Raw genomic sequence first — 18,614 nt, 5'->3', positions numbered from 1 at the left:
AAGAGCTTATTTAAACATAATTTTTATACCAAAATTATGAATAAGAATCGAATAAGTAAGAACCCTGACAGGACTATCATTGATACACAAATGATAGTCTAAAAATCGATTCGATTTTTGACATAAAGAAATAGAGAATTTGTATAAATAGATTACAGCTATTTATTCTTATTTCATTAAGTTCATTCTTAATCAACGTTACATCACTGAGAGAACAAATAATATTGAAAAACTAAATCGTAATTATACAATAATTTGTTGCTAAAACGGTAGTGATGAACAAATAGGCTTAACAGTAACAGATTCAATAACACTTTAAGTTTATATTGAGGATTATAAAATAAATACACTTACCTTCAATAATTTGTATCCTAAACTTGCTTTTGTATCTCATCCATTTCAATATAACACCATCTTCGATCAAGAAATAAATATAAAAAAAATGAAGGCTTATAAACGCCAGTCGTCGTTTACTTCGCGCAGAAAACGTGCAGAGTGACGATTGTTAACCGGCTTCTCAATCGCCTAGTAGTGATGACTCATGCAAGAGCGAATGGTAGAGCCAGCAGGCCTTGTCTCTCGGAGGTCACGTGTGAGCCCTGTCAACGATCAAAAGTTCAGCGCCATACTAAAGCTACATTAGGAACATTTAGCTTGCCCGATTCTCGTTTTCAACAAATACATATCGACATTGTTGGTCCTTTACCTCCATCCAATGGTTGTATCTCTTTGTTAACAATGATCGACAGATTCTCAAGATGGCCTGAAGCTACTCCAATTGCAGACATGCAAACCAAAACCATTTGTCGAGCCATTTTTCATACTTGGATATCTCGATTCGGATGCGCTTCAATAATAACTACAGATCAGGGCTCGCAGATGCGGTCATCTTTATATCGCGAGTTTTCAGAAATTTAGGTTCTAATCGAATCCGCACGATAGCATACCACCCGATCGCAAATGGCATTGTGAAGAGATTCCATCGTCATTTAAAATCATCAATAAAAACCTATGAAAGCACTCAATGGGCAGAAATTCTACCTATAGTTCTTTTGGGAATCCGCACTGCGGTCAAAGAAGACATCAAAGCTTCTTGTGCTGAACTGGTGTACGGAACAACTCTACAACTTCCCAGTGATATGATAGAAACATCCATCATTCCACCTTGTGATAACATATTTGCCGATCACCTTCGAAATACGATGCGTGAATTGAATCCTGTAGCGACATCTGCACATGGTGAAACAAAGTTTTATGTAAAACCATCTTTAAAAACTTGCTCGCATGTATTTTTAAGGACTGACAGTGTGAAACCTCCTTTGTGCCAACCCTACACAGGTCCTCACAAAGTATTAAAAAGCACGCAGAAAAATTTTACCATCGAACTGAATGGAAGAAAATCAACCGTCTCTATAGATCGTGTCAATCCAGCATTTTTAATTCCTACTTGTGAAAAAAAAAACTCCAATTCTTCATGCAGAAAAAAACTGTCTCTCGAGCAAATTTTCGGTCGGACAAACAACAGTCTGACGATCCAACTGCACCAGATAAAACTGTGACAACTAGATCGGGCAGACGCGTTCATTTCCCATCGAAGCTATCAACATATATCACCTATTAGTATTGTCAAATATCTTGTTATATATGCATTTATATAAAAAAAATAGCAATTTACCTCTTGTTTTCAATAATTGTCATAATCATCATTTAATTATTTACAATGTAAATAATCAACTTTTATTTGCAATATTTTCTTATTTTTCATATATGCTCATGTATTTATAATGTATATATTGTATCGTTCCATCCTATTATCCTCTGTCACTTGGGGGGGGGGATACTCTGTAGTATCTGGCAACCCCAGTGTGAGAGAGCAATCATTTTTTATGTGAGTTTTCATCTTGTAACAGATGGAACGAAGTGAGCGGTGAATAAAACGCTATATTATTTACCTTCTAATAATGGAATTACTTACTTAAATAATTACTCAAACACTTCGGGTCAGATTTAAATAAATGAATATTATAGCAAATAAATGATTGACACATGTGACTCAAATATCAGTATTTATTTAGGGCTGCTATTCATTCACTTGGACATTGGGAATATCAATTACTTAAAGATTCAAAATACAAAGAATAGACAATGTTTTTTGGATGGCAGTCACTAGCTCAGCGAGTAGAAGAGCTCCGCATAGTTCCAACCTTGTGATAATAAGTTGTTTTATAGGAGCGACACAAATTTTGGCACTTACTGATGATATTTGATTCTGTAAAGATTTTAAATATACAACGGTTGCGAATGCTTCTGTAGATGCACCGCAAAAACCGTTAATTGGATGCTAGAATTATTGTAGATTCTTAAGAACTGAGGAACTGAAATCAAGTTTAGATTATATCTTTGTTGTTTGAATTTAGTCCAGATTTCCAGAATGGTAGGAGAAGCAGGATCATCCCAAGCGACTTTAGATTTCCGTAGTTCTTTCAACACAATTTTTAGTATAATTAAAGATGGCGAAAACAGACCCAGCGAATCAAATATTTTAGCAATAATGAATTGAAGTAGCCTTTTTGTAGTGACGATTTCTCCATGAACTAATCAAACTTGAATCGAATCCGCTAAAGTTTAAAAAAAATTCCTAATTCATGCTGTTTTGGTTCTTTATCGCCCAACGAATTTATAGATTTTTGTGGCTACTAAGAAATTATCTAACTATTGCAAAATAGTTTTATGACTACTAGATCATTTTCAAAGACTTAATCCCCCTGATTTCATTAATTTTTGAATTTCGATAATAACTGCCTTAAATTCTTCTTTAATGTCAGCTCCTGCCAGCAAATCGTCTACATAAAAATGAAATGTAGCATAATTTATGACGATTGGAAAGGTTATTTCCTCATTCACACATAATTGTTGCAGTACTCGCAATACCAGAAAAAAGGAGCACACGATGTGCTGAAAGTTACAGTTTGCAAGAGAATCAATAGATCTGTTGGAGTTGATCGCCAAACAGTTCTTTGATATTAATGGTCATCATTGGCAATTAGAATCTGATGATATATCTTTATGATATCGACTGTAAAGGCTACACGGTAGGAGCTAAAATTGATTAAATGTGAGAAAATTTTAATTTGTAACTTAGGTCCTATCATAAGAACATCATTTAATGATTTACCGTAATTAGTTTCAGACAACGCATTAAGAAAACATGACAATTCGTAGTACTGGAGTTTTCATTTTGAATCATATGCCATGGAAAATAACAATTCATTCTCCCTGTCAATCGAAATTGCCTTCATATGGCCGGGCGTCAAGAAATCATTCATGAATTGACGAAATTTTTCTTTTAATTGTGGTTTTTGATTAAGTTTGTTTTCGAATGCATAAAAAAGACGAATAGCTCTTTCCTTGCTTTTAACAAGAGTTTTGTCCTATTTGAACTTGTTTTGATTTGTTTGAACGAAAAGTTGACAATAAATCTGCCTTCATCATTTTGATGAACTGATTGTGGATAGAAATACTCGCAAGGATGATATCTTTTTTTTCCATTGGGACATTCGGAGAGATCTCTTCAATAGACCAGAATTTATTTAGCTGATCACTCAATGTTGAATGGATAATCGATTCAGACACTTGTGAAATGTATATTTTTCCGTTCAAGATATATCCCGCTGTAGTGGAAATTGCAGTTGGGGTTCTTGAAGACCCAATAATCGCAAGTACGTCTAGGAGGAGTGCATAAATGTCTGCACCTGTAAAATATTGATTTGTTGCAAAATCGATTAAAATTTGGATCTGCTAATATATGTTTATCTAAATGCAGCCAATGTTGATTTTGAATATAAAAACTTCGAAGAAACGAAGACACTTTATATACATTAAGGGTTCTAAGACTACATGATTTAGATGAGAAATGAGGGGTGAATTCTACCTGAAAATTACATAATGAAGTTTCTGCTCTCATCTCCGGTTAATTTATGATTTGTTTTCTTTAACGGTAAATTTAATTGCTCCTATAACTTTTTTTAAATTAATGATAGCTGTGAAATATTGTCCATTAAGGCCCTGCATTTAATAAATTGTCTCGAGTGATGTTTGACTTTAATCACGGCAGTTGGGAGAAGAACGAAATTATTTTGCTGATTCGTTTGAATTCCATTAGAAACCACTACGACATACTTTCCTTCTCAGCTGGAAGATTTACTTTATATGAATGAAATAACGAGTGATGCCGCTGTTTGCAAACTTTACACCCGATATTTTGCAATGATCCGTCTTATGGTTTTAGTGAAGACAATTCTCATAACAAATTCCTTCTGTTGCTTTCAATCGCTATTCAGTTTTCATTCGATTGAAAACAGGTCACTTAAAAGCAGGTGGTTTGAATTTTCTTGGCATAAAAACAAGAAAAAGAGTCGCTTTTCTCCTCAGTTATATTATATATATACTATCGCTTTTTCTATTTGGTCGGCATTTCTTCGATTTAAGTGATCCCTCTTTTGAATCTGACTACATTTTAAGCCATCTGGAAATTATTTCTTTTTAGCTCAGATACGGTTGTTTAAAGATCTCGCTTTTCTTTCGATGGAGGCTTTAAAAGAATTCAGCGTCGGAAACGCATGAGGATTTAAGGTACAATCCCAATGGTGACTTATCTCCTCGTGCAATTTTGAAACGTACGTTCACTTAATTCATTTACTTTCGAACCTAAAACACTTTAATTTCTAATACATTCGTTACAATTATCTAGAATCTCAAATAACAGTTTAGATGAATTTGCGCTTTCTATTTTTAGATTAAACTACTTATTAATTTGGCAATTAGCTAATTTACCTTTGTCTTCAAATTTTTCGCATAAAAGTGCCAGCAATGTTTCAGATTTTCTTCCCGAATTGAAAATCCACGAAATAATTTTGTGGTATTATCTTGAGTAGATTCTAATAAATATTTTAATGCATCTGAGTTTGATTAATTTGAATTATCATTCACATTGCTTGAAATAATTCTTTAAATGATATCCAGTTTTTAATATCACTGTAAAAATGCGGCAATTTAAGTTTAGGCAATTTTATCAGACCCCTGATTTTTAAGATTAGAGCTATCAGCTTAATTCTTTTGTCTTAATTTTAGTTTTAGCGTTTTTTAATAACATGGCACGCTCAAATAACACATCCTGAATTTCCAAATATTTCTCCTCATTATCATTAACATTTATACTCGAAAACGAATTTTCTATTTTTTTGTTCGCTAGTACTCATTTTGGTTTTTAACACTTTGAATAATGCTTAAGAATTTCTGCTTTTTCAAAGGCATTTTTAACTCTCTCTCTCCTCAATTCTTAGAACTTCTTTATAAACATTATTGAAATTATGAATTGCTTTTAAGATTTTCGCTTTGAAAGTCATTGTCAATAGGACTCAGCGTCTAAAGACGAACCAAAACTGGTTATTAAGTAGGTAGGCGAATATAAGCATTCGATTGACAAAATCTGAAAAGTGTGATAGTGATAGTTTACCTCATCGTGGTGGGTTAATGTATTTTCCAATCTCCAAAAGTCCTGATATCGTCAATACAGTTAGTAAATTGAATCAATATCTGAATTGTTTTGATGACACGCGCTGAAAAGCAGCAAAGCGCGTCTTACGGTATTTAAAGTAAACAACTGATATCATTTAGTTTTTAACCATAATAATGACTCATTATATTGATTTGGATGGTGCTAATTCCCTCAAAAGTCTGAAAATCGTATACTAGATTCTTTATTCTGAGTGTAATTCTATTAAATGAGAGAGTCATTGAGGGATGCATGGTACTTTCCGACGGTAATTGAAGAAGCTATTTGTTTCAGTCATGTGCTTAATGAATTGAGCAATTCTCATACACAGTAGGAACGTCTGCTCTCTTGCAACAAAGGAGCAATCAAATTAGCAGAGAATTCAATGTTCCATTGCCAGACCGAGTATAAAGGCATCACTTTGTTCGCGAAGCTTTGAATAATAAATGTATTGAAATTAAATAAATTCTAACCGAAGCTATGGAAGCAGATGTCTTGTCAAAAGCATTACCTCCAAAGCATTATAAATGCCTAGTAGCACTAGGCATTGGAAGTATAAATGAATATTTCCAATAAAAAGAGCCTATTGTGTGTGTTTAGAGGGGGGAGGAGGTAATTTCACTATCATCCTATTTACTCATAGTATCTTCTGTGGACTGTTCTTGAATGGCACCCCCTTGCATGGCAATGCCTCATGAAACAGGTGCTCTTTGATGAAGTACTTGTACTTTTATGTTCTTGTGATTGTGTTATCTCTATGTCTGTGTCCACTCATAAAAAGGACTTTACCTGCAATGTTTCTTATAATTGACTTTGCATGTAATGTTTTTCCAATAATAACTAAAAGGGAGTGGGGGGGGGTGTATTACTTCCTCTGGTTAGCATTCACATTGCCATTGCTATTATGAAGTACGAACTTTTAAAAATCATATACAGGCCGATGAATAAAATTCAGCATATTATCATGTTTCGATGTTTTGATCTAGAGTTTCGAATTTCTTTTACATTGCTTTGAAACCTGTTACTTTTAATTTCGATTACACAAAAATACTTATATTCAAAGTTAAATGTTGAATGTTCTGTATTTTACTTGTAATAAATAAATAGAATTTAATATTTAATATGTATCAATCACATCTCCTGATCGAAAATTGTACGCTGCAGTTCATCTCTTTTCCTTTAAAAAATTTACTACAGAAAAGGAGCAAAAATTTAAATAAGGCGTAAATGGCCGGAAGTGCTTTCTTTTGTGTGAATCTAAAAGATAATAGACAAAAAGCAAGCGCAAAAGATTAAAGCAGAAAGATAAACAAAGGAATAAAAGTATAGAATTTCCCAGCATTATCTGTATCGCTGGGTGAAGTTTAAAAACATATCCGCCAAATAAATCCGAATTTCTGTTTCGGCATCCAAATATGTAGACAGGTTTTTTTTTTTAATGTATACGAATAAAACTAAGAATGAATAATACGTAGTTATGCGATCGCAAACCTCATTTTTTTTACATTGTTTTAACTATATTATAGCATAGATTTATGAGCTGAGGTCTGCAGTTTTCATCACATACTCACGTCACGGAACAATGTAGAAGATGTAGATGCAGTTTAAAAACTGACATACGTAAGAGAATTTTGTTTTCATATGAATGCACTTTCAAAAATATTAAAGGAAAGATGCAAAATCTTTTTAAGTGTAATATCACTTCTACGCTCAAAATTTCTTATAAAATGAAATAAGCAACAAATGAAAGGTTTAAAGAATTATGCTGACAGAAACATCCATTCTAGAAAATAACTGTCAATTGCATATTTACTAACCTAAGATAAAATAAAATAAAAAAAAGACAAGTTGCATTCTCTGTATATCAACGGGAGCGAAATGTGATACTTTCCTCTTCAATAATTGTTGTTTTGACATGCTTCATCGGAAATTTTTCCCACAACATCAAACTCATTTTTCGGCTGCTCAGTTTTTAAGACTTTCATTTTAGCGTTCACATAATGACATTCATACATTTCTTCTGGCCCAAACTGCATTTACAAAGAAAATGAACCAATTATGCCATTTGCGATTGTGTCAAATCTTTGAATTCTCACTACTGAAAAGTCAAAATACTTTAAAAACGACAACAACAACAATAACTATTACTGTTAGCAAATGCAGATTCATCATATAAATTTCTAGTGGCTGTCTATAAATAAGTGACGGTAACTACACACCGTCACTTTCTAATACCCACTCTGAACATAGCCAATATCAATACAGTATTGACTAAACCAGCAAAAGTGACCTTCCCAAAGCATTCTCACGTATTTTCTAATAAAAGTGTTAGCTCTTAAGCACCGCATGAAATTGTGGACGTTGAGCAAGGTCATGACTACCACGAGTACTCAGATTTTTATTTTCATAGACCAACTTAAGAAAGTTTTTATTATTTTTTTATTTTTCGTATAATAAAGAAAAACTAATATGCAACTAGCCTTCTTTTTCGATTGACTAAACCAAAATTTGTCACAGAACCATGATTTTGTTAACAAGATCATATACATAATGTCATTTATTCAAATCATTCTTTTTTTGAACTATCGCGTTTACTTGCATGGGAAAATAAAAACCAAAAATCAATCTATTACAAATCTAACAGATTTAATTCAAAATTTGATACGGATTTATTTTTGAAAGTCTTAAGTACCAAGCTTTATCGATCAGGCTCTTTACGTTTTGCAGTAATCGCGCTCATCTGCATTCAGACAACCAAATAGATTTCCCTTGAGTAGATCTCCTCGTAGATGCATTTTGACAAGTTCGAACAACATCCTGCAGAATGGTTTATTCATGGTTTTCAAATTAAAATCCAAGATATGGATGGAATAGAAATTTTTACAGATGGTTCAAAAGATGAAAATAAAGTAGGGCTGCAATAGTAGTGTACTACTATGGGAAAGAGATCGATCAAAGTCTTGTGAAATTATCGAACCATGCCACAAGTTTCCAGGCAGAAGTGCAAGCTTTAAAGGTGGCCATTAAATATTGTGAAAGGGTGGAGGACGGACAGAAGTGCTCAATTTTTTCAGATTCTCTGTCAGTCCTACAAGTCATACAGTCATCTCACAATTGTAATAAGGAAATATGGACGGTAAAAGAAAAGATGAAAAGTGTAAAAACTAACAGGTGGATAGATTTGAATTGGGTTTAGGTCCATACTGGGATATATGGTAATGAAAAGGCGGATCAATATGCAAAGTTGGTGGCACAGAAAGTGGATGTTGATATGGTTAATTCTTAAAATCTTTTTAAGAATTAACCATATCATTAAGAATTAACCATCTTTTCAAACCATTGTAGCTTTATTTCTCCTCTTAATTCTGAAAATGGGAATTAAGAGGAGAAATAAAGCTGCAATGGTTTGAAAAGATGGTATATGTCCAAAAACAGGAAAGTAATTTTCAATTTTATTCCTAACCCAGAAATAAAAATAAGAAGATACCATCCACTGATAATTCAAATTATTTCAGGACATGGGAGATTTCCTGCATATTTCCAAAGATTTGGAAGAATGCAGGAAAATAAATGCATTTGTGGAGGAATCGGTACTGTTTACCACTATTTAAAGGAATGTATTGCAATCTCGGAGTTAAGAAAAAATCTGAAAATTATAAACAATGACTTAAGTACAGTACTGATGGTACCAGGTAATCTTAAAACTCTGAAGGACATGATGTCAAAAATTGTCAGTTTTTTTACCAACTATTTGAGAGTTTGTAGATAAGGAAGAAGGACAGTAAATGACCACTTTGTATCCAATTACCTCGAAGAGAATCTCAGCTTGACAAATCGGTCAATGTAAGGATGGACAATGCTAAAGATAGCAGTCGGCCACAACAAATCCTGTCGATACTGCTACGTTCATTGGTGGCGGGGTGGTCGGCTGTACGCAAGAAGAAGAAGTACATCTCATTCAAAATTTGGCAGAAATATTCAGATTTTATGTAAAAGGTCACATACGAAATTTCACCATTCTTGTTAAACGCATTTTTGAGCTATCACCTTCATAGACAAACGCTTCCAACATTTTTCCTGGTGTGGTGTGGAAGTTTGGAGTTTGGGAGGGGTGCCAGCTCAAGTGTCATCCTCGTCATCTGACCGCGGTTACAAATTACGATGTCCGTCCCAAAAATAGCTCTAGTGTTGCTTTTAAACGGGAGTTAATATAACTAAACTAAACAAAACCAAATCCAGCAGTTGTCATGTTTTTTGAAGTCAGAGAAAGAAGTCTGAAACATAGATATTAGTCAAAATTTTGAGTCCGCATATTTGTACGATTACAATAATTCTATCTGTATACTTGGTCTATGGAGAAATAAATCTAGATTTATTTGTTCATTTTTCTATGCATGCATTATGCCAAACGACTTTTTTTATTTTTATTTTATCGCCTTTGAAAAACGAACGTTCTTTCTGAAACTACAATGAGCGAATAGAAATTGTTATCGACGAACGTAATTGTATGAGGTTCAATTCTTTTCGGCAAACAACATTACCTGTCAACTGAAATTGAATTACCTAATTTTATTATCTATAAGAAGAGGAAACTCATTCTGAGAAAAAAAATGAATATATTGCTCCATAAATTTTGTTTCTTGTTCTGCAACTCTATCTTTATGATGGAAAAATGATGATGTAAAGCATAATAATGGATTATTTGTTCCTAAGTAAAAGCAAAAAGTGAGGCACTGGATTTTGAAGAGTTTTTTTTTATATCTAGAGAGAACGTTTAAATAAAATCTTTAAATCTCTTGCCTTGTCAAATAATATGAGGCAATTTAAAAATCAATTTATTTAAATGTATATTAATAAAAACTTAAAATATACGATTGAAGTCAAACGCTTTAATCTTCTTTGTTATTTAGTTTCTTTCTCGTTGATTTAAAACATAAATTATAACTTTTACTTATGATTACGTTCGCTTTTATTTATTGTTTACTTATAACTTTTTAAATTTATAGTTAGAAAGATTTTGTTTCCAATTTCGCTAGTTTTTATGTAAACACTAGTTTTAGTGAATGATGCTAAAGCTGAATCAACAGAATTTCGAAGTAAAATCTGTTTATCCTCGACTCATTGCTGCTCAATCTGCATAAAATTAGAATCCATTCACGATCACGTGATACTCCCGATTCTTTAAATTTTGAATACCGCTGTGCATTTCTCTGGATGGGAAAAGATATGATGTCACACACACCACAGCTTAAGAAAACAATGTTGGATGTTATGGATGCTTACGTTTATTATGTCACTGTGGGGATACGTAAATTTGTTCATTACTTCAAAACGGAAATCGTACCAAAAGGGAATTTGATTTTTTTAACCTCTTTGATTATTTAATAATGGTTCTCTAATTTTAGATGATATCGCATAGAAAATCTGTGCGATATCGCCTTTGCTATATCCCTGCCCCTCTTCCAAGAAATGGTCACTCTTTTCAAATAAAGAAAACCTTTGCTTGTTTTATGCATGTTCCGTTAACGGTTGATCTCATTAAAATAGGGCTGGTATGAAAAATGGAGGAATTGTGTATAGTTATTTAATAATACAAAACCCAAATTTAAACAGAATTAAGGCGCAGAAACGATCAAAAAATAATTCGCGAAATCGAGTTAGCCATTTAAAAAATAAATACAAAAATTTAAAATAAGAAATAAATACAAGTTGACAATAAATGCAGAGAAAACTAATCTTCGATATAAAATATCTCAAATCCAATAGTCTTGGATTCATGAAACGAATAATGTAATACATACTCGTATTACTCCTTACTTCCTCATACACGAAAAAACACAAAAAGTAAATTTTAACCATGCGATTTTCACAAATCACCACGTTTGAGACTTTCTCCGAGTCCCAAAAGCGCAATTCCGGATTTTTTTTTTTTTTTTTTTGTCTAACTGCAAGAAAGATAACTAAAAAAAAGTTTAACTAGATGGGTGAAATTGGGTGGGAATTCCTTACATCATACACTAAAAGATGGATATTTCGAAAATTTCTATCACACTGTGGATGAAATTCCTCGACAACAAGTATATGTAAACATAACAGGCGAGTATAAGTAATAAAACAAATGGCTAAAATTTGTTACATAGTTTTAATATCTAATGTGTAGAATCATATAATATTTGGTATCAAATCCGTCAACGAGTTGACCATCTGTTCATCTATATATTCGAGTGTGTAAATGTGATAATTCGAATGTGCAATGATTTGGTTGAATGAAATTTAATATGTTATGTTGTTACTAAAATTGATAAATAATTAATAAATAATAATTCGAGTGTGTAAATGTGATAATTCAAGTGTGCAATGATTTGGTTGAATGAAATTTAATATGTTATCTTGTTACTAAAATTGATAAATAATTAATAAAGAATAATTCGAGTGTGTAAATGTGATAATTCAAGTGTGCAATGATTTGGTTGAATGAAATTTAATATGTTATCTTGTTACTAAAATTGATAAATAATTAATAAATAATAATTCGAGTGTGTAAATGTGATAATTCAAGTGTGCAATGATTTGGTTGAATGAAATTTAATATGTTATGTTGTTACTAAAATTGATAAATAATTAATAAATAATAATTCTAGTGTGTAAATGTGATAATTCAAGTGTGCAATGATTTGGTTGAATGAAATTTAATATGTTATCTTGTTACTAAAATTGATAAATAATTAATAAATAATAATTCGAGTGTGTAAATGTGATAATTCAAGTGTGCAATGATTTGGTTGAATGAAATTTAATATGTTATCTTGTTACTAAAATTGATAAATAATTAATAAATAATAATTCGAGTGTGTAAATGTGATAATTCAAGTGTGCAATGATTTGGTTGAATGAAATTTAACATGTTATCTTGTTACTAAAATTGATAAATAATTAATAAATAATAATTCGAGTGTGTAAATGTGATAATTCAAGTGTGCAATGATTTGGTTGAATGAAATTTAATATGTTATCTTGTTACTAAAATTGATAAATAATTAATAAATAATAATTCGAGTGTGTAAATGTGATAATTCAAGTGTGCAATGATTTGGTTGAATGAAATTTAATATGTAATCTTGTTACTAAAATTGATAAATAATTAATAAAGAATAATTCGAGTGTGTAAATGTGATAATTCAAGTGTGCAATGATTTGGTTGAATGAAATTTAATATGTAATCTTGTTACTAAAATTGATAAATAATTAATAAATAATAATTCGAGTGTGTAAATGTGATAATTCAAGTGTGCAATGATTTGGTTGAATGAAATTTAATATGTTATCTTGTTACTAAAATTGATAAATAATTAATAAATAATAATTCGAGTGTGTAAATGTGATAATTCAAGTGTGCAATGATTTGGTTGAATGAAATTTAATATGTTATCTTGTTACTAAAATTGATAAATAATTAATAAATAATAATTCGAGTGTGTAAATGTGATAATTCAAGTGTGCAATGATTTGGTTGAATGAAATTTAATATGTTATCTTGTTACTAAAATTGTACTTTTATGTCAAATTTTGACCTGACCTGAACTGAATGAAAAGAAGGCATTCAAGGTACACACTCATTTTCTTCACTGTACTGCTAAACACAAAATGCCCATATGTGAAACTGTGTGATTCTATGACAGAATCGGAAGAAGGGCATATTCTTCTAGAGTTAACACTAGTGATAATAGTTTGGTATGGGATTTTGTTACTTAAATTATAATAAAACAGATATAAGAAACAATATAATACCTTGTTTCTTAACGTGAATGGAATAAGACCGAAAGTCGACTCTCTAATTTTTGAAATTAAAATAAAATTTAGATTTATTTAGTTTAGTTTAGTTATATTAACGTTCCATTTTTGAAATAACAATAGGGTTATTTGGGACGGACCTCGTCGTTTTGTTGCCCAATCTGACTTCGAAAATAACATTTGAGTTGGTATTACTTTCTTCAAATTTCTACACCACAATAGCGGTTAAAATAAGAAAATTACAATAAATCAATACGAGAGTAAAGTATCACCTTTAGTAAGTTTAGTAGATTCTTAGCAATCTAGTAGATACCAGTCTAAATGCCAGAATGATGAAAGTACCAGATTAGTTCATTAAAAACACAATTTAATAACAAAACCTAAATTTTTAACTCAAAATTATAACATATGTGGCAAATGAACTCCACGAGAGGACGCTGTGCATTCTTTTGAGGATGTCTGTCAACCAGTGTGAACAGGAGTACGTTAAGAGATGTCAGCGAGAAGGATTGGACCGGAGCTCCAGCAATTATCCATTGAAAACTTGCAACTGGCGCTCTTGAGTAGAAGAGTGCCTTTGCAATAATAGTATCACTATATGTAGGTGGAAAACATTCTTCTGGACAGACACATATTGTTAAAGCTGCCTAAGAAAAACACCGTTTTCTTTCGCTTTTTATATTAAAATAGAAAAAAGATATCCCACCGGTAAAAAAATTCAAACTTGCTTTATTCCATCTTGGGATTAATCTACAAGTTGCCATCTACAAAATGAGACAGCAAAAAATATTTCTGAAATAACGTTGCCATTCTAAAATAAATAAATAAAATAAAATATTAATACATTTTTAACATCCTCCCACCTTTTGATTATAAATAATAATGATTATAAATAATAATCAAAATATAATACTATTAGTTAAACACAGTTAAGAGATTCAATTAATGACAACGTTTTACAAATTTTCAATTAATATTTAACTATAAAAATGAAAATAAATGTGAAAATGTCCAATCAAAACAAAATAAATCACAAGTTCAGTCTCTCTGTCAATTTAATTCTTCTTCCGGCTCTACTAAATTTCATCTCGTTGCCAGAAGTACTGTCAGAAGTTTTGGTGATGTCATTTGACTTATTCAAATCATCTGGTGTCATCGAAGTGGAGAAGTCATCAGAGGATGTTAACTCTAATGGATATATTCTTTGAATTGGTCGCAGGAAATTCTGCTGTGAAGTTTGCACTCGAACAAGTCGTACATGTCCATCTTTACCTGGTATGATTTCAGTGATACGACCTAAAGGCCAGACAAGTCTCTTTTTATTATCTTCTCCCACCATAACAATGTCACCAACAGTAACTGTACATTTTCTTGATTTTTTATTTCTCCGCTGTATGAGAGCACCGAAATACTCAAATCTGAAACGATTTCTTAAGTCTTTAAGCACTGCTTGTCTGTATTTGAATCTATTGCTCACAGAATTTTGCTCTACAGCATCTATATCAGGAAGATTGCATTCATGCACATCTTGTATGAACATCGATGGAGAAATTGGTTTTATAGCTTCCTCTTCGCAAATGTAAGTTAGAGGTCTTGAGTTGATTACACGCTCGCAGTCTGCCAAAACCGTTATCATCTCCTCATAATTGAGACGTGCCTGTCCTAACACTTTCTTCAAAAGATCTTTTAAAATTCTAATTAATCTCTCCCACCATCCGCCCCACCAGGCAGCAGTTGGAGGAAACTTCCAGTCAATAGAGTTTATTGCTCCATATTTTTGGATACGGTTCCAATCCAGTTGTTTTAAATAGTTGGCTGCTCCAACAGAAATGGAGCCATTATCGCAGTATATTGTTGTGCATCTTCCTTTGCGAGAAACAAATCTCCTAAAAGCCATTAAAAAAACATCGGCCGATGCGGCAGTAACAAGCTGGAAATGAACTGCTCTGTACACTGCACAAGTAAAAATTAGAACGCAGCTCTTCTTGTCTTCTTTAAGGAATAAAGGTCCAGCCATATCAACGCCAGTTATCTGAAACACCGCAGCATCCTTTACTCTATTTTCTGGAAGGAGGGGACTTATAACTTCTATGTACTTTGAGCTATATCTTTTACACGTAATGCAATTGGCCACCACATGTTTCACCGCTTTTCTTCCATTTAGGATCCAGTATTTTTCTCTAAGTGCATTCAATAGTATCTGGACTCCAGCATGACAGTTCTTAACGTGAGCATTATAGATTAACCGCTTTACCACTTCATGCTTCGGAGGAAGAACAATAGGTTTAAGAAAATATTCAACTGTCCTTGCGATAAATAATTTTAGTTTTCAAACGGATGATGCCAAGATCGTCTTTAAATACTTGTAGGGTTTTTTTATCTCTTTTCCTCTTCTGGGAGTAAAGATTCATTCTGTATCATAAATAAAACCTAACAGCTACAGAATTTCTGCTTCCTGAAATTCTGTAGCTGTTAATTCACCATGCTTCTTCTCAGTTATATTTTTGCAGTTGTTCTTGAAGCGGAGGATCCATGCAACAAGACGAACTATTCTAGCATAGTTCGAAAAATATCTGTAGTACCAGTTTGCAACACCACAGGCTTCATTATTTGATAATATATGAGTCGTCTTAGACTTTTCCTTTCTAATCTCTTCTTCATCCCAATCATGGTTGGGGGAACCCATAATGTTTTGAAATTCAAAAGCATTTTTCATCCATTGTGGACTTTCCCACCATCTTAGGGAGACTAGATATTTTGCCTTGCAGCCTCTGGAAGGTAAATCTGCCGGATTCTTATCACCAGGTATGTGTCTCAATGATGTAGGATTACTCAACTTCCTTGTCTCTTGAACTCTATTCCTAACGAAGACAGACCAATTTTCTTCCCGTAATATCCATGCAAGCACTGTTGTAGAATCACTCCAGTAATATATCGTAACATTTTTCCAACCAAGAGCTTCAACAACTGAATTCGCTAGCCTCGCTCCAATCACCGCCGCAAGAAGTTCCACTCTTGGGATAGTTGTGCCTCTTAAAGGAGCCACTCGAGATTTCGCTGCAAGTAGAAATAGCTCGATTCGACCATTATTTTCTATTCTAAGGAATGTAATAGCAGCATATGCATCTTTGCTTCCATCAACAAACGTATGAATAGTGCAGTTACTTATATCTTTTGAAGATGCTTGGATACACCTAGGAATCTGTATGTCAGACAAATGCTTAAGTTCTTGAAACCACTGTAGAAATTCTTTTCGAAGCTCGCCAGTTATTTCTTCATCCCAACTTGTACCTAATTTCCATGCCTTTTGTAGCATTATTTTTGGACAAAGCATCACTGGTACAGTGAATCCAAAAGGATCAAATACTTTATGTACTGTAGATAACATACTCATTTTAGATACTTTTTCCACATTAATGTCATCTAGCTATTTCATGTTAATTTTCAAAGTGTCTAATTTCTTATTCCAAATAAGACCTAATACCTGAGTTTCTTCCTTTGAATTAGTTTCACAGTCGCCAGACCATTCCCATTCTCTAAGATCAAAACCACCTTTTGCCATCAAGGTTTTAGAATTGTCGATGAATCGATCTAATTGGTCTTTACTGTCGACACTAGTAACGACATTATCAATGTAGAAACTCTCCAAAAGTCTTTTCTTCAAAGATTTTTCAAATCCTTCACATTTTTGAATATGGTACTCAATTACTGAAGCTAAAAGAAAAGGGCTACATTTTACCCCAAAAACAACTCTTGTGTGACGAAAAACTCTCAAATTTCTTTTCTTCTCTATTTTTCCACCACAAAAACCGAAGGAAGTCTCTATCCTCTTTACGAATACTAATTTGCAGAAAAGCTTTCCTGATGTCAGCTATAACGCCAAGCTGTCCCTCTCTGAATCGAATAAGAATATTTGGAATAAGCTCAATGAGATTAGGACCACATTCCAAGCACTGATTCAAAGATGGATAATTTGCTAATCTCGCTGAAGCGTCAAATACCGGACGAATTGGAGTAGTGCTGCTGCTTAGTTTTATCACTGCACGGTGAGGTAAATAATTACCATAAGAGTTCATTTCGTTGGTCGGAACTTCCTCTATTATGTCTTCATCTAACCAATTTAGAAGAATATTTTCATATTTCTCATACATATTCATAGCTATAAGTTTTGAGGTAATGTAGTCGAGCCTTTTCCTCGCCAAATCCAAGTTGTCGGGCAAAGGTGACTTATCATCAGACCATGGTAAACAAACCTCATATCGACCATCTTTATTAATTGTTACCGTTTCTAAAAAATGCTCCTTGGTCCGAAGATCAATCTCGTTCTCAAATTTTTTCTCAACAGGATCATTGATTTCGATTGAATCAAATTTCCATAAATTTGTGATTTCAACTTCATTTACAAATAAAGACAGCACTGTTATCGCCAGGTTTTCTTCCGAAGATTCTTCCTGTGGTACCTTACCCATTAAGGTCCATCCTAAGAAAGTTTCTACTGCGACAAGACCTGAAGATAAGACTTTTCTTTTGCCAGTTAACATTTTCCCCATAACGTCAGCTCCAATTAGAATATCAATGCCTTCACAAGTATCGCTAATATCAGTTAGATTAATCTGATTTTCCTCTAATTCTTTTATCCAGGGACCTTAAAAAACCGGTCTAATATTGTCACAAATGATAGACTGATCCAGAACTTCAAAATTACAGCCGAAATTTCCAATCAAATTTCTCAATTTTACTTTATAACAATTATGTTTAAATTCGTTAGTGATAACGCCACCAAAAAGAGAATGTACCAATTTTTCACATCGAACGGGTATATAATTCATTTCTTCAACTACACTTTTCAAAATGTAAGATTTATGTGATGCAGAATCAAAAAGTAACCTCACAATTTTCTGTTTATTATCCGATACCAGTTTAGCTTTGAGAGTTTATGAGACAGCAAAAAATATTTCTTAAATAACGTTGACATTCTAAAATAAATAAATAAAATAAAATATTAATACATTTTCAACACACATTTTCTTCATGTGATACATTTCTTCCTCATCAAAGAATCTTCATAAGCATTCCGTTAATCCAGAAATAAACGATTAAGTTATCAAAGTGGTCTTACGAATTATTTAAAACCCGGCATACCCACAGATATGTAAACACGTTTCAACAGATGTTTCGCCGAGAAGAAGAGACTTTTGAAATTTTAACTCCGATTTATTTCATCCTGAAAAGCATGATTTGTACAAGAAACAAACGATCATAAAAGATG

General features: G+C 32.6%; 3 protein-coding genes across 3 annotated transcripts; 1 reads left to right on the top strand and 2 right to left on the bottom strand.

Moving 5' to 3' along the window:
- Positions 1-534: 534 nt before the first annotated feature.
- Positions 535-3,021, top strand: LOC129962374 (uncharacterized). The gene is made up of 3 exons (XM_056076121.1): positions 535-721; positions 1,048-1,349; positions 2,920-3,021. Exons 1-3 carry the CDS (start codon positions 535-537, stop codon positions 3,019-3,021), a joined length of 591 nt encoding a protein of 196 aa, XP_055932096.1.
- A 12,761-nt stretch (positions 3,022-15,782) lies between these two features.
- Positions 15,783-16,739, bottom strand: LOC129962373 (uncharacterized). The gene has a single exon (XM_056076120.1). It carries the CDS (start codon positions 16,737-16,739, stop codon positions 15,783-15,785), a length of 957 nt encoding a protein of 318 aa, XP_055932095.1.
- Positions 16,740-16,772: 33 nt separating this feature from the next.
- Positions 16,773-17,814, bottom strand: LOC129962372 (uncharacterized). Its single transcript, XM_056076118.1, has 2 exons — positions 17,181-17,814; positions 16,773-17,059 (listed from the first exon to the last, which is right to left on the bottom strand). The coding sequence occupies exons 1-2, from the start codon at positions 17,812-17,814 to the stop codon at positions 16,773-16,775; spliced, it is 921 nt and encodes a 306-aa protein (XP_055932093.1).
- Between the last annotated feature and the right edge of the window lie 800 nt (positions 17,815-18,614).

This window comes from Argiope bruennichi, chromosome 2 (assembly GCF_947563725.1).
Source record: "Argiope bruennichi chromosome 2, qqArgBrue1.1, whole genome shotgun sequence".
Classification (NCBI taxonomy): Eukaryota; Metazoa; Arthropoda; class Arachnida; order Araneae; family Araneidae; genus Argiope; species Argiope bruennichi.
The sequence above is the reverse complement of the archived record's forward strand: the minus strand, read 5'-3'. Positions and strand labels throughout refer to the sequence as shown.

Excerpts from the sequence above, each read along its gene's own strand:
- LOC129962374 (XM_056076121.1), top strand. The coding sequence starts at position 535 with ATGACTCATGCAAGAGCGAATGGTAGAGCCAGCAGGCCTTGTCTCTCG. Across the intron at positions 722-1,047 it reads TTTACCTCCATCCAATGGTT|TTCTTTTGGGAATCCGCACT; the intron begins GTATCTCTTTGT and ends TTCTACCTATAG. Across the intron at positions 1,350-2,919 it reads CCTACACAGGTCCTCACAAA|TACTCGCAATACCAGAAAAA; the intron begins GTATTAAAAAGC and ends TAATTGTTGCAG.
- LOC129962373 (XM_056076120.1), bottom strand. The coding sequence starts at position 16,739 with ATGAGTATGTTATCTACAGTACATAAAGTATTTGATCCTTTTGGATTC.
- LOC129962372 (XM_056076118.1), bottom strand. The coding sequence starts at position 17,814 with ATGGGTAAGGTACCACAGGAAGAATCTTCGGAAGAAAACCTGGCGATA. Across the intron at positions 17,060-17,180 it reads TTTTCTGCAAATTAGTATTC|CTTCAGTAATTGAGTACCAT; the intron begins GTAAAGAGGATA and ends CTTTTCTTTTAG.